Here is a 21,433-nt window from a genome sequence, read left to right on the forward strand (position 1 = left end):
AGTTGCTCCAATTAAAAAATCTTATCTGTTAGCAAAGAAGGCTCCAAGGAAAAGCTCTTATTAGTTTCAACAGATGTAATTTCAAATATTTTCTCTATATGGCGATGACCTATACATGAATTTATGAAAAAGTGAGACGCGTATCAGCTACTGCTCACGCGTTTATTTTCTCCGGGCAATGGTTGTTCAAAAAGCCAAACTTAACCAGAAGCCATTCATTATGTCACACATATAAAAATGCTTGCATACCATTAGTTGGAAATGGAGACTTTTCTGTTTCAATTTACACTAAATACATCTATTTATTTAAGATTGGAGAGCATGCTGCAAAAAATCAGGGTCTTCCTCCAAGGATTCCTTGATAATGTCTAAACCGCCTTGAAACTCCCCATTTATATAAAGTTGAGGGAAAGTTGGCCATTCAGAAAACTTTTTCAAGTTTTGTCTAACAGATTCGTCTCTTAATATATCAAAGAAGCCAAATCTTACTTGATGTTCTCTCAAGATACCCACAAGTTGTCTCGAAAACCCGCATTTAGGTTCAGAGGGGCTCCCCTTCATAAATAACATTACCGGCGCGGCATTGACCAATTTAGTCAATCTAGCGTTTATTTGCTCCTCAGTTTCTTCTTCCTCTTCTTCGTCGTCATCGTCTTCATCATTATGACTCCCCTCATTTACGTTTGCATTTTCCATAGTATGAGTTTGTGATGATCCGGAATTGACTGAGTTCTTGCAGTCTTCTAATAAAGACACATACTCCTTTGGATCCGCGCCGGATAATTCTTTTAAGATTGTCCCTTTGTGAATTATGATAAAATATGGAACAGCTGAGATTTCAAAAAGTTCTGAAATTTCCGAGTTTTCGTCCGCATCAATGGATAAGAAAGAGACGTTGGAATTGGAAGGCTCATTACTAATGGCCTCAAAAACCTGCTTTAATGCTTTGCATGGTTCTGCCCAACTGGTATGGAAATAAAGCACGATTAACTTGTCGCCGGCCGCAGTGGTAGTTAGGTAAGTAAATTGCTCTTGATCGTTAATTTCAATAACAGGCATTTCCTGAAAAAGTTTTGCTGCTGTGTAATATCTTGCTTGGTGGCGTTTATAACAGTACGAGGTGTAGTTAAAAGAAAATGCAGATGGAACCTGAAAAGAACACATTTAGTCTTTGAAATATATTTTAATGACCTCTTAGTTTGGCATCTCATGACCCGGCACACATTCTCTGAAAAAAAAAAAAAGTAACTGATGGTTCAACAGAGAAGCCACAGTTAAAAAAGGTCCTACCCGGATTCGAACCGGGGTTGTCCGGATCAAAACCGAAAGTGATAACCACTACACTATAGGACCGTAACAACTGTGTATTGTTGTATTACGGGCTCGAGTAATACCGCAGTGTCTTGACAATCCTAATATAAACAGTCTTAGGGAAGTAACCAGTTGTCAAAACAGTTTATCAGATTAATTCACGGAATGTCACTTATCTTATATATTATATAAAATATGAATCATACTAAGTGGTGGAAGCGCGGAATCTCGGATCTAAACTAATTGTTCAAGCATTTATACGTTTGGGTAGTTCAGCTAGGGAAGGCCGTGTTTTATCTCATGTTGTTCGTTTTGTTATTGAGATATATGTGGGTAATTAGATAATTGTTGGGATTCCATTGTTGATAAAGGCTATAATATTAGGTATACAGAATATACTAGAAGTTCTCCTCGAGGATTTAGGAATCCATAAAAGGGAATCTGCAATTCTACACAATTCTATAAATATTATTATCATCGTTTTATATGTTAATATTCATTGATCCTATTACATTATCAATCCTTGCGTTTCAGCTTCCACTAATTTAGATGACTATTTCTCATCATTTGCGTCATCTTCTAACACCGTATATGATAATATACTAGTAACGTAAATACTAGTTAGTAGATGATAGTTGATTTTTATTCCAACATACCACCCATAATGTAATAGATCTAATGAATCCATTTGTTTGTTAATAGTTTAAATGTTTTTATCGGAAGAGGTTTTGTCATCACATCAGCAATGTTCTTCTTGGTCTCGATGTAGTATACGTATAAATTATTACCTGATACTTCATCTCTAAGTCTCATTGCCTTTGTGCCAAAAAATCTGTTTCTAAATTTCTCTTCATTTGTAGACTTAATTATACTGATCGTTGATCTACTATCAGTAAGTGAGCCTTTAATAATTGGTTTCTTGTTAAGTTCTTGCACAAGGTGACTGAGGTTATTCAATAGCGGAATAGCTTCACTGACTGCGTGTATTTCTGCTTCTGTAGTTGAAGTGCATGTTAACGAAGCCTTTGTCGACTTTCCTCCAATCACTTTTCCGTTGAGTAGGAAAATGTTACCAATTTGTGACTTGTAATATGGTTGGTTACCATATGAAGCATCGCTTATTGCGACTAGTTTATTATCTGGCTTGGTAGGTTTGTTTTTGTGCCATATTAATTGTTTATCTCTAGTGTCCCACATGAATTGTATTAACTCATATGTCATGTCTAAAACTTGCCTAGAGGGGAATAGTATATGTTGAGCAAGTGTGTTGATGTAGTATAGTAAGTCAAATCTAAATTTATATCCAACATATGAAGCTAGACCAATCAACTTTTGCATTTCATGCACTTTCTCTTTGTATTCATCTTCATCTATTTCTAGTTCATCCTGGTCTATATAATGACCTGGTTGACCTGGAGCTCTAAGTTTCTTTCCTTTTGGGTTCAAAGGTACGTTTAGTTTGGGTAATTTTTCTGTCAAGGATTTTTCCATACCTAATTTCATGTACTTGCTTCTTTGATATTTGATCTCTAATCCAAGTATGTCGTACTGAATTTCGTTATCACCTTCACCCAGATTTATTATCTTTGTATCGTATTGTTTCTTGAGTGTTGTTATGATTTTCTTATTTGCATTTAAGTCTTTGCTGAACAATATCATATCATCAACGAATAAGCAAATTGTTACTTGACTATTCTTAAATACGCATGACCATCCACGAACTTCTTCCATACCACACTGTTTTATCAGGTATGATTTGATAGTTTCGTACCAGTTCGCTCCACTTTGTTTCAATCCATAAAGTGATTTCTTCAAACGTATCAACTTATCATTCATTCCTAAATGTGGTGGAGGTCTTATGTATAATTCTTCTTTGATGTCTGCATACAAATATGCCGAAGATATGTCTAATTGTGTAATATAGTAGTTATTGTCTAATGCAAGTGACAGGGATGTCATTAATGCATAGTGATGTACGGTATTGGATTGCATGCCTGAGTCGTAAGTGTCAGGATGCTGAATATCACCTCTTGCAACAAATCTAGCTTTATGAGTACCGTCACGTTTCCTGTTGAAGATAAACATTGAATTTATTACTCTTTTAGGGTCTATTTCTTTTCTGTCATAATATTTGTCAGTGTCCCAAGTATTCATTTTCAATAGTTGGTTGACTTCTTTGTGGTATGCTTCGATATATTTTTCCTTTTCTTTAATATCTTTATTATAGGTGATTGCCTCATCGTATCTTAAGGTTGTCCGTATTGGTTTGATTGATTTTACTGCTTTTACAGCTGCAATCAGGTGAATTCGTTTCTTCGATCTCGGAGGTTCTAAACTACGCATATTCTTAGTATTCCATGTGTCTCGTGATACCTTAATTTCAGTTTCATTATCTTCTAATGATCTTTTCTTACTGTTGATAGTAGTATAGGCATTAGAGTCACCAATACCACCCAAACTGGAATTAGTTTGATGAGAATTTATCGGTGGGAGTTCTTTAAATGGGTCAGGGAATTCGGTAGGAGATTCTGGAGGTAGATCAGGGAGTGGGAGATCAGCGATGATAGATTCCTCGGTATTCTGTTCAGAAACAGTAGTTGGCGTTTTGATAGGAACAATATTGTGCGATGAATTATTTTCCGGTGGAGAAGCATCGATTGAAGGTGAACGGTGTATAATCCTTTTCTCAGTCTCTTGGTCACTTATCTGCGGAACAGTTTTGTTGTTGGTACCACCCGTACTGGATATTGGTACGTTTGTATGATTAGTCTCATTTTCACTGTACGAGTCTGAGTGTCTGAAATCTTTAGATTTACTGGCGTGCGACGACTCATGTGTGTTAGATTGGGACATGGGAGCAAGTAAAGGAACATTTAATTTATGCATACCACCCGAACCGGTACTCTCGATATTGGAAATTTGGGGGGTGCTAGATCTCTTCTTTGATGGAAGAATATTAGATTCAGATATGTTGGGGTCAACTTCTCTGGGTGCGCGAATATTGGTTTTAGAAACACGTTTCGAATCTTCAGTATGAGTTGACGGAGGTGTGGAATCGGTTGGACTCACAGCTTTTGAAAGGACATTTCTCGGTTGCTCAGGATGTAGTTCAATGTCGGATTGGAAGTCATGGTCAGATTCTATGTTAAGATCATTGGATTCTTGGATCTCATTTGACGCAATGAACGAATGATATGAAGCAGTTAAACGGTTTAAGTCTTCATCGAAAGTGAGTGCGTCGTAATTGAATTGATCTAATCTGGATTCCTTGCCCTGAAGAATAACATAGTTAGTTGTATCTACTGTCTTCTTTAAGGATGGAAGATAGATGATATATCCATAAGAGTTTCGAGACGGATGTAGAGCGTAGCCTGGGATGCCACGAGGATGTATTTTGGAGTTAGGGTTGTGATCATTGACGATAACAGGTTGACCGAAAGGTAACAAAGTACTGATATCAAGTCCTGCCAAGCCAGCATGTTGTCTTGCAGATTTTTTGCTTTTAGGTGAAGCTAGTGAATTTCTCACAATAGTAGAAAATTCGATTGCAGAGAACCATAAATGGTTCGGTAAACCACTACATTGCAGTTGAGTACGGCAGTCATCTAATAAGGTACGGTTTAGCCGTTCAGCGACTCCATGTGCTCGGGAATCCGCTGTGGTTGTATAGCATGGAGTTATACCATTTTTTTCAAGGAATTTATGGAGAGTTCTGTTAGTATACTCAGAACCACGGTCCATTTGTATAACCAAGACACTGGCCTGAAACTGGTTTTTAATAAAAGCTAGTATCGTAGTAAAAACATCGAGGATAGAGTCCTCGCGACGGTCGTGTAATGGATAAACCCAACGGAATTTTGTTGTCTCATCAGTAAATGAGATGAAATAGGATGGTGCACTATTTGGTAGGTTGTGAACTGGACCAAATATGTCAGTATGTAGGTATTGAAAGGGTTCGTATGAATTTTGGTATTTTAGTCGTGAACCTTTGATATGTCTGTGTTTGGTGCTTTTGCCGATTAAACAATCAGGACATTGATAGTCAATAGCACTAGACCAGTCGACATCTGATTCGTTAAAATACGTGATGGTGTTATTTTTAAGTGAGTATCGAATTGTCTGTGCATTGGCATGCGCAAGCATTCGATGAATGAAAGGATAAGGATATTTGCGTGTACTTTCACTTGTATGGACATTATTGATGGTGGGTACGGAGATATTTGATGGAAGCAAGTACTTTTTAGATACCCAGTAAAAGTCTCCATATTTTACGATAGGTGCAAGTACAGTGCCGTCAGATCGTTCTAAGACGTTTTTGGTAAAGCATGCTGTGATATCTACTGCAGCCAATTCATTCAAACTGAGTAAGTCATAGGCTATGTTAGGAGTGTGCAATACCTTTATTGATGTTTTGGTGTTGTCCTGGAAGTGAAATTGTAGGTCACCAATAGCGTTAATTGGTATATTTCTTTTTTGAGCATCAACTACGTTTATGCCAGGATTAGATGATGCTGAGTGTATGTGGTGAGCAGATCTTATAAGGGTTCGTGATGCTCCTGAATCGAGAAGGAGGTGTCCAGGGAGTTCATCATCAGAATGATTAGTGTGATTTACCGTAGATTCAGTAAGTTCCTGGCCTAAGATGAAGGTCGTGCTTATTGTTCAATTGAATCGGTTCAGTAGTTGATTTACTGATGGAATCGTTGTCCGTGCTGGGAGAGTTATTAGATGTGGATACATTGTGAGCCCTGGCTGTTTTCGATTTCGAATTATTTGTTTTTTGAGGATTCCGAGCTATAACTTTGGGTTTGGTTGTATTCGTATAGCTGCGAGAATCATTCTTCTCATCACTCGGATTTCTCCTGTAATTAGGTTTGCTGTTTCTCGATCCCTGTTGTTCTTCATAAATAGCATGGATATCTAAGAACAGTTCAGCGACTGTCATATTTAGATGTCGATGACGTGTGTAGCGTAAAAATTTATATTCGCCAGATAGACCTCTCATAATTAATTGGCATGCGACCTTGTTATTGATATGAATGCCATTATTGTTCAGTCTGTCGATAATGTTTGTGACTTTTGTTTCAAATGCATCTGCAGGTGTACTGCCATTATATTGCAAATTTGCCAGGGTCACAATGTCGTTTGCCTCTTGGGTATCAGATTGCATTTTTTCAATACTTTTGGAAAGAATTTTCATGATATCCGTATAATCAACGGATAGGATGTCTTTGACCCAGGTAGGTAGGAATTGAGAGGGAGCAAATATTTGAAAAGTGTTATACAAGAAGGTGAGTTCATCATCAGTGATCTGACGTACGGGTTTTCCGTTTACTGTCGGAATAATACCACCGAGATTCGAGTTTTGTAAAAATTTGATGTATGTTTTAACCCAATTTGGAAAGTCATTAGGTGAGGTTAACATTGGTGGTGGTCTGACATATTTTTTAGTGGATGTCATATCAGAGTCCGCTGAGGATGAATCAGTAAATGTATTACCTGACTCAGGTGATGGAGTGCTCAGAGGCGTTCCAACTGATGATGGATACTGCGGAAACTGTGATTGTGGCCCAGGTGGAAAGTACATAGGCGACATTTGATAAGGTGTATACGGAATCATAGATGGGTGTCCGTAAAATGACCAACCAGATGGATTGGCTTGGTTTTGGGTCATCATGCACTGCTGTGGGTACGGCCCATTCTGTGGAGGTGGTACTGAAGCAGGTTGAGGAGAGGCATGATGGGGGTTCTCTGGAACAGCTGATGAAGCAGGTGTTGTTGTCTGTTGAGAGTTAGCCTTAGTGGAAGCCTTATCATATTCTTGAATTTTGGAAGCTGAAACGTCTAACGGATCTTGATTTGTGTGGACTTCCTTAGAAGTAACCGAAGCACAGGCGCTACCATGAGATATATGTGGGTAATTAGATAATTGTTGGGATTCCATTGTTGATAAAGGCTATAATATTAGGTATACAGAATATACTAGAAGTTCTCCTCGAGGATTTAGGAATCCATAAAAGGGAATCTGCAATTCTACACAATTCTATAAATATTATTATCATCGTTTTATATGTTAATATTCATTGATCCTATTACATTATCAATCCTTGCGTTTCAGCTTCCACTAATTTAGATGACTATTTCTCATCATTTGCGTCATCTTCTAACACCGTATATGATAATATACTAGTAACGTAAATACTAGTTAGTAGATGATAGTTGATTTTTATTCCAACAGTTATAAGGTTGTTTCATATGTGTTTTATGAACGTTTAGGATGACGTATTGTCATACTGACATATCTCATTTTGAGATACAACATGTATTTTGTGTTTAACAAACTGTATTATCTGAAAACTATATGAACAGATCTTGAAGTAAGCTTGCCCCCCCTATTCCAGTGTATTCAAAATCACAGTACGTTTTCCTAAAATACCATCATTCATATTTGCTGGTTTATGTTACTACATTGGACTGTATATCCATGTGGGAAATGCCCAATGTACTGATAATTGTTGGGATTCCACTGTTGGTAAACGCAATAATATTAGGTATACAGAATATACTAGAGGTTTTTCTTCGAGGATCTTGGGATCCAAAATAGGGAATCGGTATTTCTGCATAATATTGCTATTATTTCTCCTTCTATTTTACATGCTTCATTATCCTATTACATTATCTAGCTATGCAATTCAGCTCTCATTAAGTCTAATGACTGTTTTTCAATTGTTGTATAATCTTCTTATACCTCATTTGATAATATAGCAATAATATAAAATAGTACTCTATAGGTTATAGGAGTCTTAATACAATGAGCGCGCCATTATCGTTCTGTAAAGTAAATAGTCATTCACATAACGAGCTAATAAAAATCTCCAGATGGCACACATAGTGTATGGCAACATCAATGAGAAGAATAAGGTCTTCGAGGAATAAATTGTTCTAATCATGACAAAAACTACATAACAGAAGACTGAAAGACTGCATTAAAAAAATATTATTAGCATGAACACTAGTCAAAAAATGACACTAAGATTTCATTCCAACACTACATTTTTTCGGAAAACGTTTTATTGAAGTACTGCTTTATGGTCAGCACGTATCGCTTCATATATGATAACCTTACACAGTATCTTTCCGAAAAATCATGAAACGAAGTAACACAGCATCAATTTCTGTGAGAAATAGACAAAGATGTTTCAAAAGTTCCAACATATAGTGAGCATCGTTCATATACCTCGTACAAATCAAATTTGTCTCTTGGAATACCGAAAATTAGCCGCTCAAACACTCTCCGTTGTTAATGACAATTACACCATAGCCGCTGCCGTAGAAAATGCACGGTCTTCCGTGACGAGAAGATTCGGGGGCGAATCGCATAGATCGCTCTTTCTCCTCTTTCTCAATTCTGTCTTATCTGTATTTATAACATGAGCTCATAAACAAAGTCCCTGTTTATATATATTGATGACTTATATATCTTTCGCTTCAGCTTCTTCCCTCATTTCTACTTAATATTATCTTTTGAAATTAGCGCGATCAATTGCATTCTTTTCCACACCACCTTCAAATTTAAGAATTCATATTTGAATCGAACCGTATGTTTTACCTCTCAATAACTTGTTTCATTAATAGCTCCTTCCACAACCACCTTCATCTTCTCTGATTTGAATTATTACCGACATGAATGTTACTCTCCTGAAAATGTTAATTATATCAACTTAACAGGCCTTGAAAGTGAAGTGTTATAGTTTCTCTTCCTTTGTTTTTCCCACTTTCTTTTTTTTATATATATCTTATATTGGTTTAAGCACAGCGGATTGCTTTCTTCTAATACAAGAACTAGAACATAGGTCCACCCGTGTGATGTTGCATTCTGAAATGTTTAGTTATCTCTGTCAGAACAGCGAGGTAACACTTATTTTTGTTACGACCAATCCGTAATTCAAGCGTGGGTATTCATATGACCAGAGATAATAATACAGCGAATACTATTGAAATCGTCCCTTTTTTGTTTAGGAAGAACGGACAAATCGGTCGTCTGCTCGAAATGATTAGTAGTGTGTCACCCGGATCAGCAAAATGACACACACGAAATACGAGGAAAAAGTCGGTCGAAAGGGGCAAATGTTATTATAAGTCCCTCCAGTAGTCTTTTTTTTTTCAAATATTCATCATCAAAGGTTACGAAATCTTTTGAGCTATCTTAAACATTCGTTCTTTTTATCAAATTTCAATTACTAACTTATTTTTTCAAAAAAAATTGCCTCTCCCGGTTTTTAATCATTATTTTTTTCGATTGATTAAGGGGGAAAAGCAAAGAACGAGAAAACTTGGACAGAAGGTTAATACTCTGACAATTTCAAAACGAAGTAAAAAGAAAAATTATCAAATCAACAAAAAGTACCCGTTACAACAAAAAAAATGTCCCAAACTCGTGAAGATTCTGTTTACCTAGCTAAATTAGCTGAACAAGCCGAACGTTATGAAGAAATGGTCGAAAACATGAAGGCCGTTGCTTCATCAGGTCAAGAGTTATCTGTCGAAGAACGGAATCTATTGTCGGTTGCTTACAAGAACGTCATCGGTGCTCGCCGTGCTTCATGGAGAATAGTTTCTTCGATCGAACAAAAAGAAGAATCAAAGGAGAAATCTGAACATCAAGTTGAATTAATCCGTTCTTACCGTTCTAAAATTGAAACTGAATTGACCAAAATCTCTGACGACATTTTATCTGTGTTAGATTCTCATTTAATCCCTTCTGCTACTACTGGTGAGTCTAAAGTATTTTACTATAAGATGAAGGGTGACTACCACCGTTATTTAGCTGAATTTTCCAGCGGAGATGCAAGAGAAAAGGCAACCAACTCCTCTTTGGAGGCTTATAAAACCGCTTCCGAAATCGCCACAACTGAATTGCCTCCAACTCACCCAATTCGTTTAGGTCTAGCTTTGAATTTCTCCGTCTTCTATTACGAAATTCAAAACTCTCCTGATAAGGCTTGCCACTTGGCCAAACAAGCCTTTGATGATGCTATTGCTGAGTTAGATACTTTATCTGAAGAATCATACAAGGATAGCACTTTGATCATGCAATTATTAAGGGACAACTTGACCTTATGGACCTCTGATATTTCTGAATCTGGTCAAGAAGATCAACAACAACAACAACAACAGCAACAGCAACAGCAACAACAGCAACAACAAGCTCCAGCTGAACAAACTCAAGGTGAACCAACCAAATAAGAGCGCTGAGAAATACAAGGGGAAATGAAGATTTACCACTCCAGTTTTCTTGCTAACGAAAATGAATGCAATTCGATTTTGATACTTTTTTTAGGGGAAGAGATAATATCTTCGTCTAATACAAATTCACAAAATTTTCAATTTTACCAACTACAAAATATACAAACCTCTAAAAAAATAGTTTCTTAATATATAACATAAAATAGTTTTTCTGTTACTATTACTTCTATCACTGTTTTCTTCGTGTATTCTTATATTTTGGCTATCGTTCAGAGTTGAGACAATTTGCGAGAGTAATTGAGTAGTAATTTTCGTATGTTTTAAAATAAGTTCCTTCCATTGTATACGCACCTCTTTCTTCTGTTTTCCTTTGAATCTTGATCTACCTTACCTATTGAAGGTGAAGGCATCTTTTCTCATTTGATGAAACAGCGCTCCCTGGGTGTAGGGGGGCGGGGGTATAGTAGCGTAAATCCGCAACGGAAAAATACTTCGAGTGGAAAACTATGACCATTAATATGTATGTCTTACAAGAGAGGACAATAAACAAAGTCAAATAACCACAAGGGATCACAAACGAAAGGATGTCAGTTATTCCTCCAAAATTCTTCAAGATTGCAAATATATCAATTGGCTGCATAGACATTATTGCTGCCCTTTCACAATTGACGTATATTTTCACCAATTTAAACGTCTTCCTCTTGGCAGTTTACGGACTGGCACTCTCCGTACCTATCGTCTATCTGGAGTTCAAGGTTCCGTCAAATCTTTACAGGTATGCTTCCTTTTACTTTAGTTTTCTTGGAAGGGGTTTATCTTATATTTTACTAAGTCTGATAATCAGCTTCGGCGGTATCTACAACATATTGGCGGGAATGTTTACTTTTATTTTAGGGGTTGCCTTTATTGTTTTTCATTTTTCCCAGTTTGTGGAAGAACCTGCTAACTTCAGAGCACCCGGCTCATCTTTGTCAATTGGTGATGATGACATCGACGATGACGATGACATGATTTAATATTAGAAGCCCATGTCTCTCAATCCGCCGGTGTTACAAAAGCATGGCGAAACAGGCGTGAGATATTTAATCTTCCATCTCATCTGTATAGCAAATAAAATGTAATTATAATGCAAGATTCTGAGCAAATGAACCAAGCGGTTTTAGTACAGCTAGGTTGACTTTTTTTATAATATTCTATTTTACATTTTATGATATACTTATATTATTTATATACTAGCTTTAGAAATGATGAAGTTTCCTACATTTTCATGGTTTCTTCAACTCCGCCATTTGATGTCTCAACACTCTTCTGCTTCATTGGCTGCGTTTCCTTTAATAATAGACCGAACCTCTTATCCTTGGCCAAAGTAGCTAATTGAAAGATCCCTTGAACAATTGAATCTTGTGGATTTAATTCGTGCTGAGAGTGAATCCAGCTCGGTTGACAGGTCTTAGAACCACCAGTTAATCTCAATAATTCGGGTCTGTCCGTTGTACTTACACTAGAGTCACATAATACGATGGTATTACATTCACGAGCAACTGGTAAAGAAATCGATTCCTTGGTTGAATTCATTAAGGATTTAAGCTTGATGGCTGAAACACCCAATTTTGGTAAAGGTAACTCATGCCCAGGTAATGTTAATGTAGAGGTTGCATCATAACTTAAATTACCGTTTGGATTGGTAGCCTTTAAAATATGGTCCCATGGAACCCATCTAGCAATTTGTATTGGACTTTCCACACATAAGTAGTTGTTGGAAATCTCACTCATCCCAAGTCTAAATGATTTCAAATCTTTCTTTAAGCTTTGGAGTTCTTCTTCATTTTCGTGAACGAAAGGAAAGTTAGAAGATAAATGAGATAACTTGAATGGATAAACGCCTTGTTTATCGATTTTAGTTAATAATTGTCTAGAAGTTTTTAATTTAAGAATATGGGTTTGAGCAAAATCTCTAACATATGCACCGGGTCTTGCAATCAATTCTCCAGCCTTATGAGATTTACCTGTGTAAGAGTCAACGGTTTCTAAAGTTACTAAACCCTTTTTGGTACAATGCTCCAAAGATGCCATTTTCAAATCAATTAAATACACTTCACCTGATTGAACAACGAAATCATCACTTGGAATAGCAGAAACATTAGTGAATGGAGTCGATTGTCCACGATCTACCACTGTTAAATCCTTGGCATCAGTATTAGATAGCAAATCTGCTTCTTGATGGGACTCTGTCCAAACAACACCCTTATATTCCCTTTCGGCAACAATACCTTCGTTTTGGCCTGCCAGGAATCTTCTAATCCTTCTTACACGAGAACCAGGAACAACGCCACAGTTATAAGATCTGGCAATAGTATCCACTATAGTTCTAATCAATTGGCCTGTGATACCACTTGAAGTTCCTCCCAGTGAGGCAGGAAGCTTTTCTGGAGTCAGAGCACAGGCTAATAAAGCAACAACTGTTTCCATAGCAATGTGAGCAGCAGCTACAGCATCCGCTTTACCACCTAGTAGTGGCCCAGTGGGTTGAAGAATAGGTTTGGTTTCATCAACGGGGTAAATAACCATAGTATGAGAAACTTCAGAGGTGTAACCATCAATATGAACACCTAGTGTAATCTTGACTAAATCCCCCGGTCTCAAAGTCCCAGTGACAGATGATGCAAAAGTGGAGTCTTTCCCCTTATTCCAGTTTAACAAATTTTGAGTATCATCTATTTCGGGGCACCATCCACCAGAAATTTGGTCGATATCAATAGTGGTTGGAATGGCAATACCTCTTTCATTAACTTTGTTTTTATAATATTGTTCCAACCGGGTCAAAATAAAAGAATCGGTAAGCAAACATAGCTCTGGCACGGTTAATTGGCGCTGTGTGGTCTTAGAGTGATATGAATCATTGATCAAAGAAGTAACATATTTCAAAGCAGTTTGTGCGATTTGTCCAGCAGTTCTGTATTTGTTCAAGACCGATTCCTGTAGAATATTTTTGTCCTTTAGCAAAATCTGAGTATCCTCGTGGGAGATAGCTAGAGCCATGATAGTTTTAGCAATATTAGTCGGGTCGGGTTTTTTCTTAAAAGTATTTTGAATAACACGATGCTTTAGCTCATCTCATCTCTTCTGCTGAAATTTTTCTTTACTTCGGTAAAATTTTTTCAGAAAGCAAAAAAAGCTTCACAGAGGCATGACCCTCTCCGGGTAAAAAAAAGCTTAGGGTTACCGGCCTGTCATTTTTAGGGCATTATCAATTTTTTGCCATCTAGTTGCAACTATAATAATACAGTATGAATTGCACGAAAGAGCAGTCAATGTAAATTCACGAAGTGACTGACAGAATACTGACATCAGCTGATTTCTCATAGAGCTGTTTCTCTGATAACACGTTGTTTGAACATCGACAAGATGAAAATCTAGAAGTATCAAGTTTCCTTTAAAGGGATATATAACAGATTCTAAAACTGACAGAAATATTTCGAGTGAAGAAGAAGCGTTAAATATTGGATCTTTCCGCAGTTCTACTCTGATACATTTTTGAAGTAGGAGAGTCATTTAGAAGGCGTATTGCTCAATAGTAGAAAGCAGGCCTGTGCACATGAATTAATTAAAAAATATAAAGGTAGTGATTAGACGACACATGTCCATAGGTAACCTGTCATAATTTTGAACAATTTCCCTTCTTTTCTTTTTTTTTTTTGGGTGCGGCGATATGTAGCTTGTTAATTTACACATCATGTACTTTTCTGCATCAAAATATGAAAGGCGATAGTAGCTAAAGAAAATACCGAGAATTTCCTCGAAAAGTTGACGACAAAAGAAAGGCATAAAAAAGTAATTTGAAAATATTTTAAAACTGTTTTAACCCATCTAGCATCCGCGCTAAAAAAGGAAGATACAGGATACAGCGGAAACAACTTTTAAATGATGGAAACTCCTACAGACAATATAGTTTCCCCTTTTCACAATTTTGGTAGCTCGACACAATATAGTGGTACCTTGTCGAGAACTCCCAACCAAATAATAGAGCTAGAGAAGCCCAGTACTCTATCCCCATTGTCAAGAGGAAAAAAATGGACGGAAAAGTTAGCCAGGTTCCAAAGAAGTAGTGCTAAAAAGAAAAGATTCTCACCTTCTCCTATTTCCTCCTCTACATTTTCGTTCTCACCCAAATCTAGGGTCACTTCTTCAAACTCTTCTGGCAATGAAGACGGTAACCTAATGAATACACCTTCTACGGTTTCCACTGATTATTTGCCACAACACCCTCACAGAACATCGTCTTTGCCAAGACCTAATTCCAATCTCTTTCACGCAAGTAATAGTAACCTATCCCGAGCAAATGAGCCCCCAAGGGCCGAAAATTTATCAGATAATATACCACCCAAGGTCGCTCCATTTGGCTATCCAATACAAAGAACCTCTATTAAAAAATCCTTTTTGAATGCTTCTTGTACGTTATGTGACGAGCCTATTTCTAACAGAAGAAAGGGAGAGAAAATTATAGAGCTTGCATGTGGCCACTTAAGTCACCAAGAATGTCTTATTATCTCTTTTGGCACCACTTCAAAGGCAGACGTTCGTGCGCTATTTCCTTTTTGTACCAAATGTAAAAAAGATACTAACAAAGCCGTTCAATGCATTCCAGAAAATGATGAACTAAAGGATATTCTAATTTCTGATTTTTTGATTCATAAGATTCCTGATTCTGAGTTATCAATCACACCTCAGTCCCGCTTTCCTCCTTATTCACCACTCTTGCCTCCTTTTGGGTTATCCTATACACCTGTTGAAAGACAAACGATATATTCTCAAGCTCCAAGTCTAAACCCAAATCTCATATTGGCTGCACCCCCCAAGGAAAGAAACCAAATTCCACAAAAAAAATCAAACTATACATTTTTACATTCACCCCTGGGGCACAGAAGAATTCCGTCCGGAGCAAACTCTATCTTAGCAGACACCTCTGTAGCGTTGTCAGCTAATGATTCTATTTCTGCTGTTTCCAATTCGGTAAGAGCAAAGGATGACGAAACCAAAACAACGTTGCCGCTGTTAAGGTCATATTTTATTCAAATTCTTTTGAACAATTTCCAGGAAGAATTGCAGGATTGGAGAATAGACGGGGACTATGGATTACTAAGGTTGGTAGACAAATTGATGATTTCCAAAGATGGTCAGAGATATATACAATGCTGGTGTTTCTTATTTGAAGACGCATTTGTAATAGCAGAAGTGGATAACGATGTTGATGTTTTGGAAATTAGACTAAAGAATTTAGAAGTATTTACACCTATTGCCAACTTGAGAATGACTACACTCGAAGCTTCAGTACTCAAATGCACCTTAAATAAACAACATTGCGCCGATTTATCAGATCTTTACATTGTTCAGAATATAAATTCTGACGAAAGCACAACTGTACAGAAATGGATATCAGGTATATTGAATCAGGATTTTGTATTCAATGAGGACAATATCACTTCGACCCTGCCTATTCTTCCCATTATAAAGAACTTTTCAAAAGATGTTGGTAATGGTAGGCACGAGACGAGTACCTTTCTAGGTTTAATCAATCCTAACAAAGTTGTTGAAGTTGGAAATGTGCACGATAATGATACTGTAATCATAAGGAGGGGATTCACCTTAAATTCAGGAGAATGTTCTAGGCAGAGTACTGTCGACAGTATACAATCTGTTCTAACCACGATAAGCTCAATTCTTTCCCTTAAACGAGAAAAACCTGATAATTTGGCAATAATCTTACAGATCGATTTTACGAAATTGAAGGAAGAAGACAGTTTAATTGTTGTTTATAACAGTCTAAAAGCTTTAACCATTAAATTTGCGCGTTTGCAGTTTTGTTTCGTTGATCGAAATAATTATGTTCTGGACTATGGATCGGTATTACACAAGATAGATTCACTAGATTCCATCTCAAATCTCAAATCAAAGAGTTCCTCGACACAATTTTCACCTATTTGGTTGAAAAATACTCTATATCCCGAAAATATTCATGAACATTTGGGTATTGTTGCTGTATCAAATAGTAATATGGAAGCAAAAAAATCCATACTATTTCAAGATTACAGATGCTTTACAAGTTTTGGAAGAAGAAGGCCCAATGAATTGAAGATTAAGGTGGGCTATTTGAACGTTGACTACAGTGATAAAATTGATGAACTAGTCGAGGCCAGCTCCTGGACTTTTGTTTTAGAAACTCTTTGCTACAGTTTCGGTCTAAGTTTTGATGAACATGATGACGATGACGAAGAGGATAATGATGATTCGACCGATAATGAACTTGATAATAGTTCAGGATCACTGTCGGATGCTGAATCTACAACTACTATTCATATTGATTCTCCATTTGATAATGAAAATGCTACCGCAAATATGGTGAATGACAGAAACCTTCTCACTGAGGGTGAACATAGCAATATAGAAAACTTAGAAACTGTCGCTTCTTCAGTACAGCCAGCTCTGATTCCTAATATTAGATTTTCACTTCATTCTGAGGAGGAAGGTACTAATGAAAATGAAAATGAAAATGATATGCCAGTATTATTACTTAGTGATATGGATAAAGGAATCGATGGCATAACCAGACGCAGTTCATTCTCGAGTCTTATAGAGAGCGGTAATAACAACTGTCCCCTCCATATGGATTATATATAGAGTATACACTAAATTTTATGCAATAATAAAAAGAAAGCATCCCGCCAAACGTTTCGTAACTACATATTGTTACATAGTTTGATTCCGTGAATTTGAAGTGGACGCAGTTCTTCTTAGTCTTTCAAGTTCATAGTAAATAGACATTACCCAAAGATCTCTTTCCTGTCTTGATCTTGCCATGAAAACCATTGACTTGCCGCTCACACCTAACTTTTTAGTGAAATGGATCTTATCTGTGTTACTTGGAACATTAGAGTTATTCAAGTCAGCTTCCGGAGCAGAAGGTGGGTCAATATTATTATCTTGTCTACCATAATCTTGCGTATATTGCTTTTCATTCCCTTTCTTCTGTAAGCGATTGCTAGAAAGGGCACGCCTTGTTCCAAACCAAAGCGTAAAGCATCGCGAACTCTCGTCTTCTACAGATCGCCATCCGTCCCCATAAACTCGTGGGAGAGCGTGGGATCCATAGTTTATTTCGTCAAAAGTACGATCTCTCTGCAGAAGGTCTAGTTCTGTTGTGGTCCCAGAGTATAGGTAGCAATCGTCAATCGGAATGGTTACATAATGAGCATACTCCAAAACTTCCTTAGCAAAACCTGTGGTTGATCTATGAAAGCAGTGGAACAGTACAATAAAACCTGATATCAAAACGACGTAGTACTTCGAGAAAACAGAATGCTTGTGCGGCTTTTGATATAAAGGTCCCTTTTGAATTAACGGCCTACTTAATGATATTCCATTTGCATTAAAGGTTTGCTCATCTGCACGCCCATGTTCTACGATCCAGCGCAATGTATTCTCACCAATTTTTGTTTCCTCTTCTCCATTTAGCATCAAAAGACCTGCATTTGAACGCCTTATTTTTAAAAGCCTCTCCGTATCTTCCCTTTGCTTGTTTTTCCAATAGGATATCATTTGTTTCAGCTTTATGACCCACTCTTCAGCAACTGTTGCTGATGTAGCAAGCAGCTTCAAGAGGAGTCCATTTGAGGTTTCTATATTTATTACGGACCGTGAAACATCATCAATCTCGTAGTTTCTATGCCAAAAGATTTCACTAGCTTCCTTGTAAACCCCATATTTTATTTTGTCTGCTTCGTAATCAGTCCTTGTTCCTTGATATATATCTTTCACCTCAGTTAGGTCAATCACATTGTCCGTTTTTAGTATTTGATCAATCCTTCTATGAAAACAATGGAAAGCATAGAAATCTCTGGAATCATATTCACTTTGGGTCGTTTGACAGTTCATCCACTCGATGTGATCATTTGTGTCTAAGGGATAAGGTTGTTGCTCGTAAACCTCTGGAATTTTCTTCCACTGTTTCCAAATTTCTTCTTTTTCTATTTCTGTGCTAGTGTCGTCAATCATCGAATCTATAGGCAATGGTGGGTTTGCTCTATATGCTTTCATCGAAAAAAGCAAATTCTCACACGTGAAGAAGTAAGCTGTTGAAATACTATATTTACCAAAATTTGTCCTCGCAGAGCCATACTTGTCAGTCAATCTTATTAAAAAACCTTCAATAGGTGTTGGTTCTTTCAGACATTTTCCTTCTAAAGATTTTGTTTCCCTTAAACGATTCGCAATTGGCCTGTACTGGATTAGGTGAGATTGACAAAATGCAAAAATTCCAGTTACCAGAGAATCTTCATCACATGGAATCCACTCCAATCTATCATATCTTTTCAGGGCACATCCTAGTACAGGATTTTCTGTATCCCATTTTCTAATCAGATAGTCATAATGCGCCAATTTTAATTTCTCCAAAATAGCAACTGTGAAATATCGTAAAATGGGATGCTGGAAAATTTTATAACCTCTTTGAAGAAAACATATTTTTAATCTATCTTTTTCCTGCTTCCCTAAATCTATTAGCTTTTGGAATATAATTTCATTCAAGTTTATTTTTATCGAGATCTCAGTTAATGGAATTTTCAAGTTGATGGCAGGTGTAAATAGTTGTCGGTCCAAAGATTCTAGTAGAAATTTGTACCATCTACCAGACGAACGAATACTGCTGCATCTTAAGATAAAAATTTTAATGGGGGAATAGTGTTTTAATTCGTCCTTCTTTTCAATACTCTCGTCTATAAACCCACCTAACCGCTTATCAGGCTTTTGTATGGATATAGTTTTGTCTAGAGAGCTGTAGAATTTTACAATACAATTTCTTGAAAGAAAAAAATCCAACGGGTTGCGGTGATACTTTGTAGCTATGGAACTGATATCTTCGATTTCTGGGATATGACGATGACGATAGAACTGTAAAAGTATCGGGGGATCGAATCTTCCCGTGGATCTTGCAATAACAATATATTCTTTCCACCGTTCACTGACCCTTGTATCAAAGCACTCGTTTTCAGAGAAGTTGGGAAGTGGTACTTTATTTTGTATAGCTTCTTTTACCATCACTAGCATTTTTTCTTTTTTAAGGATCTGACCGGTGCGTTTCTTGACAGTTGCTTTATTTGTTAGTGAATTTGTCATACCTAAGAAAGTTCCAACACTATCTTTGATTTTGCAGCTAGTTTTGTTTCGAGCATTGTGAACATGTTTTCTTATATGATGAGAATGTTTAGAGGCTAGCCTATCGTGTATAATTCTCTCTTCCTCCGTCAGTTCGGTAGGCCATGGAGGTAGGATATTAATAAACGGAAGATGACTCGAATGCAACTTACCAATGTCCACGCATGAACCTCTTTCTCTTTTTTGAAAGGCATCCGCACTTTTACGTCTTTCATCGAGATAAGTCCCATATTTCTGGGATGTTTTCCACAGCATCAAGTTTTCCTTTTCCATACTTTGTAGAGCATTAAAAAAAATCTTTTCATTTGCATTTAATCCCACGTTATTGATAGTATTAGATGTTGAAAAGCCATCACTTAGGTCATTCGAGTTAACAAATTGTCCTGATCTACTTAGAATACTATTTGGGGCGGGGCTTGTCCGATTTGTTACTTCAATTATACTGTCGGGATATCTCAAAGTATCTTCAGAAGGTTCTCTATTATAATTAAAGTCTGTTTCTCCAACACTTCTGGCTGAAGAGGGGCTCGGTATTCTATCAAAATGCGAATAATCTTTTCTGGATATGCTTTTTGATTCCCCTAGATCTTTTCGTTTCAAATTCGAAAGGAGTGATTTATTCCTTTTATTTGTATTTTCTTGATCTTCTTCATGTAAAACTGGGTGGATATCCACGGCTTGCGCCGTATCGATGAGAGGCAAACTATTGTTTCTAGAAAGCTCTGATTTTTTTTCTTTCAAAAGCTCTTGTCGCATGAAGTTTTGATCGGAAGAACTCCTACACCTTCTGGGTAGACTTAATTTATATTCACTTTTCTGCACAGGACTTGACCTAGTTCTCTTCATCTCCATTTCCGCTTCTTTAAGACGATGACCGTTGTGAATTGATGTATTATCTTCATAGGACCATGTAAAGTGCTTTCTTAAGTACAATGCAGTTGGGATCTTCCCTACACGCTTTTTGTAAATTGTTCCATAGCCATATCTTCTTAGCATGTCAGATTGCTTCCTAACCTTCCGAAGTGAAATTTTAGTTAGAAGTTTCCAGACTTGATTATTTTGATCAGCGTACCATTGTTTTGGAATACCACCTAGCAAAGTCACCTGTGAACATGCTGAAAGCTCTGTAGGTGAAACATACGACAGTCTAAACGCTGTGAAGGAATGCCGGGGAATGGTGAAGACCTTGACATTTGCATTTTGTGGTGAGCTGAAGCTAGTCACTCTCTGCGCGTACTTAACATCGTCTTCAACAACATTAACGATAGAATCCATATTTCGAAATGTTTCGAAGACAAATCCCTTTCTTTTACAATCACTGTATGCTGACTTTTGTTATTGATATTTTCACCAGACATTTCTTTAGCCACAATGATTTTGTTTTACCATATCTTTGAAGCACGGCGCAAACTCCGAATATCGCATAAAGAAGGTTGAGAGAATGTTTTCTACCTTTAAAAGAAGAAAAGAGATCCTTCGAAAACGGTCGATCGATAATAACTGTAATTGGCATTTCAAATAAATAGAGGATAGTTAAAATAATCCTCGAGAAGCGATATCTCAATTAGATAATTAAGATCCATTTTTTTTTGAGGGAGGTTTACTCATCTTCTTGAAACTAGTGCATGAGTATAGTAAAATTAGTGTTTCTACTGGGGGCTACTTAAAA

General features: G+C 37.0%; 9 protein-coding genes and 1 non-coding gene across 10 annotated transcripts, besides 5 other annotated features; 3 read left to right on the top strand and 7 right to left on the bottom strand.

Annotated features, from left to right (window-relative positions):
* Positions 1 to 306: 306 nt before the first annotated feature.
* Positions 307 to 1,059, bottom strand: GRX3 (monothiol glutaredoxin GRX3; the record flags this gene model as incomplete). Its single annotated transcript, NM_001180406.4, has 1 exon — positions 307 to 1,059. The coding sequence occupies one exon, from the start codon at positions 1,057 to 1,059 to the stop codon at positions 307 to 309; it is 753 nt and encodes a 250-aa protein (NP_010383.4).
* Positions 1,060 to 1,281: 222 nt separating this feature from the next.
* YNCD0014C lies at positions 1,282 to 1,353 on the bottom strand. The gene has a single exon. It is a non-coding gene; the product is annotated as a tRNA-Gln (tRNA).
* Positions 1,354 to 1,630: 277 nt separating this feature from the next.
* Positions 1,631 to 1,964: a long terminal repeat (Ty1 LTR).
* Positions 1,631 to 7,548: a mobile genetic element (YDRCTy1-1; Ty1 element, LTR retrotransposon of the Copia (Pseudoviridae) group; contains co-transcribed genes TYA Gag and TYB Pol, encoding proteins involved in structure and function of virus-like particles, flanked by two direct repeats).
* On the bottom strand, positions 1,987 to 7,255 carry YDR098C-B (gag-pol fusion protein; the record flags this gene model as incomplete). Its single annotated transcript, NM_001184417.2, is given in 1 exon segment — positions 1,987 to 7,255. Coding segments are annotated over 1 exon segment (5,268 nt in total).
* YDR098C-A (gag protein) lies at positions 5,933 to 7,255 on the bottom strand (the record flags this gene model as incomplete). The annotated part of the gene is made up of 1 exon (NM_001184416.1): positions 5,933 to 7,255. One exon carries the CDS (start codon positions 7,253 to 7,255, stop codon positions 5,933 to 5,935), a length of 1,323 nt encoding a protein of 440 aa, NP_058141.1.
* Positions 7,215 to 7,548: a long terminal repeat (Ty1 LTR).
* Positions 7,549 to 7,632: a long terminal repeat (Ty3 LTR).
* Positions 7,633 to 7,810: 178 nt separating this feature from the next.
* Positions 7,811 to 8,109: a long terminal repeat (Ty1 LTR).
* A 1,626-nt stretch (positions 8,110 to 9,735) lies between these two features.
* Positions 9,736 to 10,557, top strand: BMH2 (14-3-3 family protein BMH2; the record flags this gene model as incomplete). The annotated part of the gene is made up of 1 exon (NM_001180407.3): positions 9,736 to 10,557. One exon carries the CDS (start codon positions 9,736 to 9,738, stop codon positions 10,555 to 10,557), a length of 822 nt encoding a protein of 273 aa, NP_010384.3.
* Positions 10,558 to 11,141: 584 nt separating this feature from the next.
* On the top strand, positions 11,142 to 11,573 carry TVP15 (Tvp15p; the record flags this gene model as incomplete). The annotated part of the gene is made up of 1 exon (NM_001180408.3): positions 11,142 to 11,573. The coding sequence occupies one exon, from the start codon at positions 11,142 to 11,144 to the stop codon at positions 11,571 to 11,573; it is 432 nt and encodes a 143-aa protein (NP_010385.3).
* A 241-nt stretch (positions 11,574 to 11,814) lies between these two features.
* On the bottom strand, positions 11,815 to 13,596 carry ARX1 (putative hydrolase; the record flags this gene model as incomplete). The annotated part of the gene is made up of 1 exon (NM_001180409.1): positions 11,815 to 13,596. The coding sequence occupies one exon, from the start codon at positions 13,594 to 13,596 to the stop codon at positions 11,815 to 11,817; it is 1,782 nt and encodes a 593-aa protein (NP_010386.1).
* Positions 13,597 to 13,776: 180 nt separating this feature from the next.
* YDR102C (uncharacterized protein) lies at positions 13,777 to 14,109 on the bottom strand (the record flags this gene model as incomplete). The annotated part of the gene is made up of 1 exon (NM_001348810.1): positions 13,777 to 14,109. One exon carries the CDS (start codon positions 14,107 to 14,109, stop codon positions 13,777 to 13,779), a length of 333 nt encoding a protein of 110 aa, NP_001335756.1.
* Positions 14,110 to 14,478: 369 nt separating this feature from the next.
* STE5 (Ste5p) lies at positions 14,479 to 17,232 on the top strand (the record flags this gene model as incomplete). Its single annotated transcript, NM_001180411.1, has 1 exon — positions 14,479 to 17,232. One exon carries the CDS (start codon positions 14,479 to 14,481, stop codon positions 17,230 to 17,232), a length of 2,754 nt encoding a protein of 917 aa, NP_010388.1.
* Positions 17,233 to 17,301: 69 nt separating this feature from the next.
* Positions 17,302 to 21,039, bottom strand: SPO71 (Spo71p; the record flags this gene model as incomplete). Its single annotated transcript, NM_001180412.3, has 1 exon — positions 17,302 to 21,039. The coding sequence occupies one exon, from the start codon at positions 21,037 to 21,039 to the stop codon at positions 17,302 to 17,304; it is 3,738 nt and encodes a 1,245-aa protein (NP_010389.3).
* Positions 21,040 to 21,433: the final 394 nt, after the last annotated feature.

Source organism: Saccharomyces cerevisiae, chromosome IV (genome assembly GCF_000146045.2).
Source record: "Saccharomyces cerevisiae S288C chromosome IV, complete sequence".
Classification (NCBI taxonomy): Eukaryota; Fungi; Ascomycota; class Saccharomycetes; order Saccharomycetales; family Saccharomycetaceae; genus Saccharomyces; species Saccharomyces cerevisiae.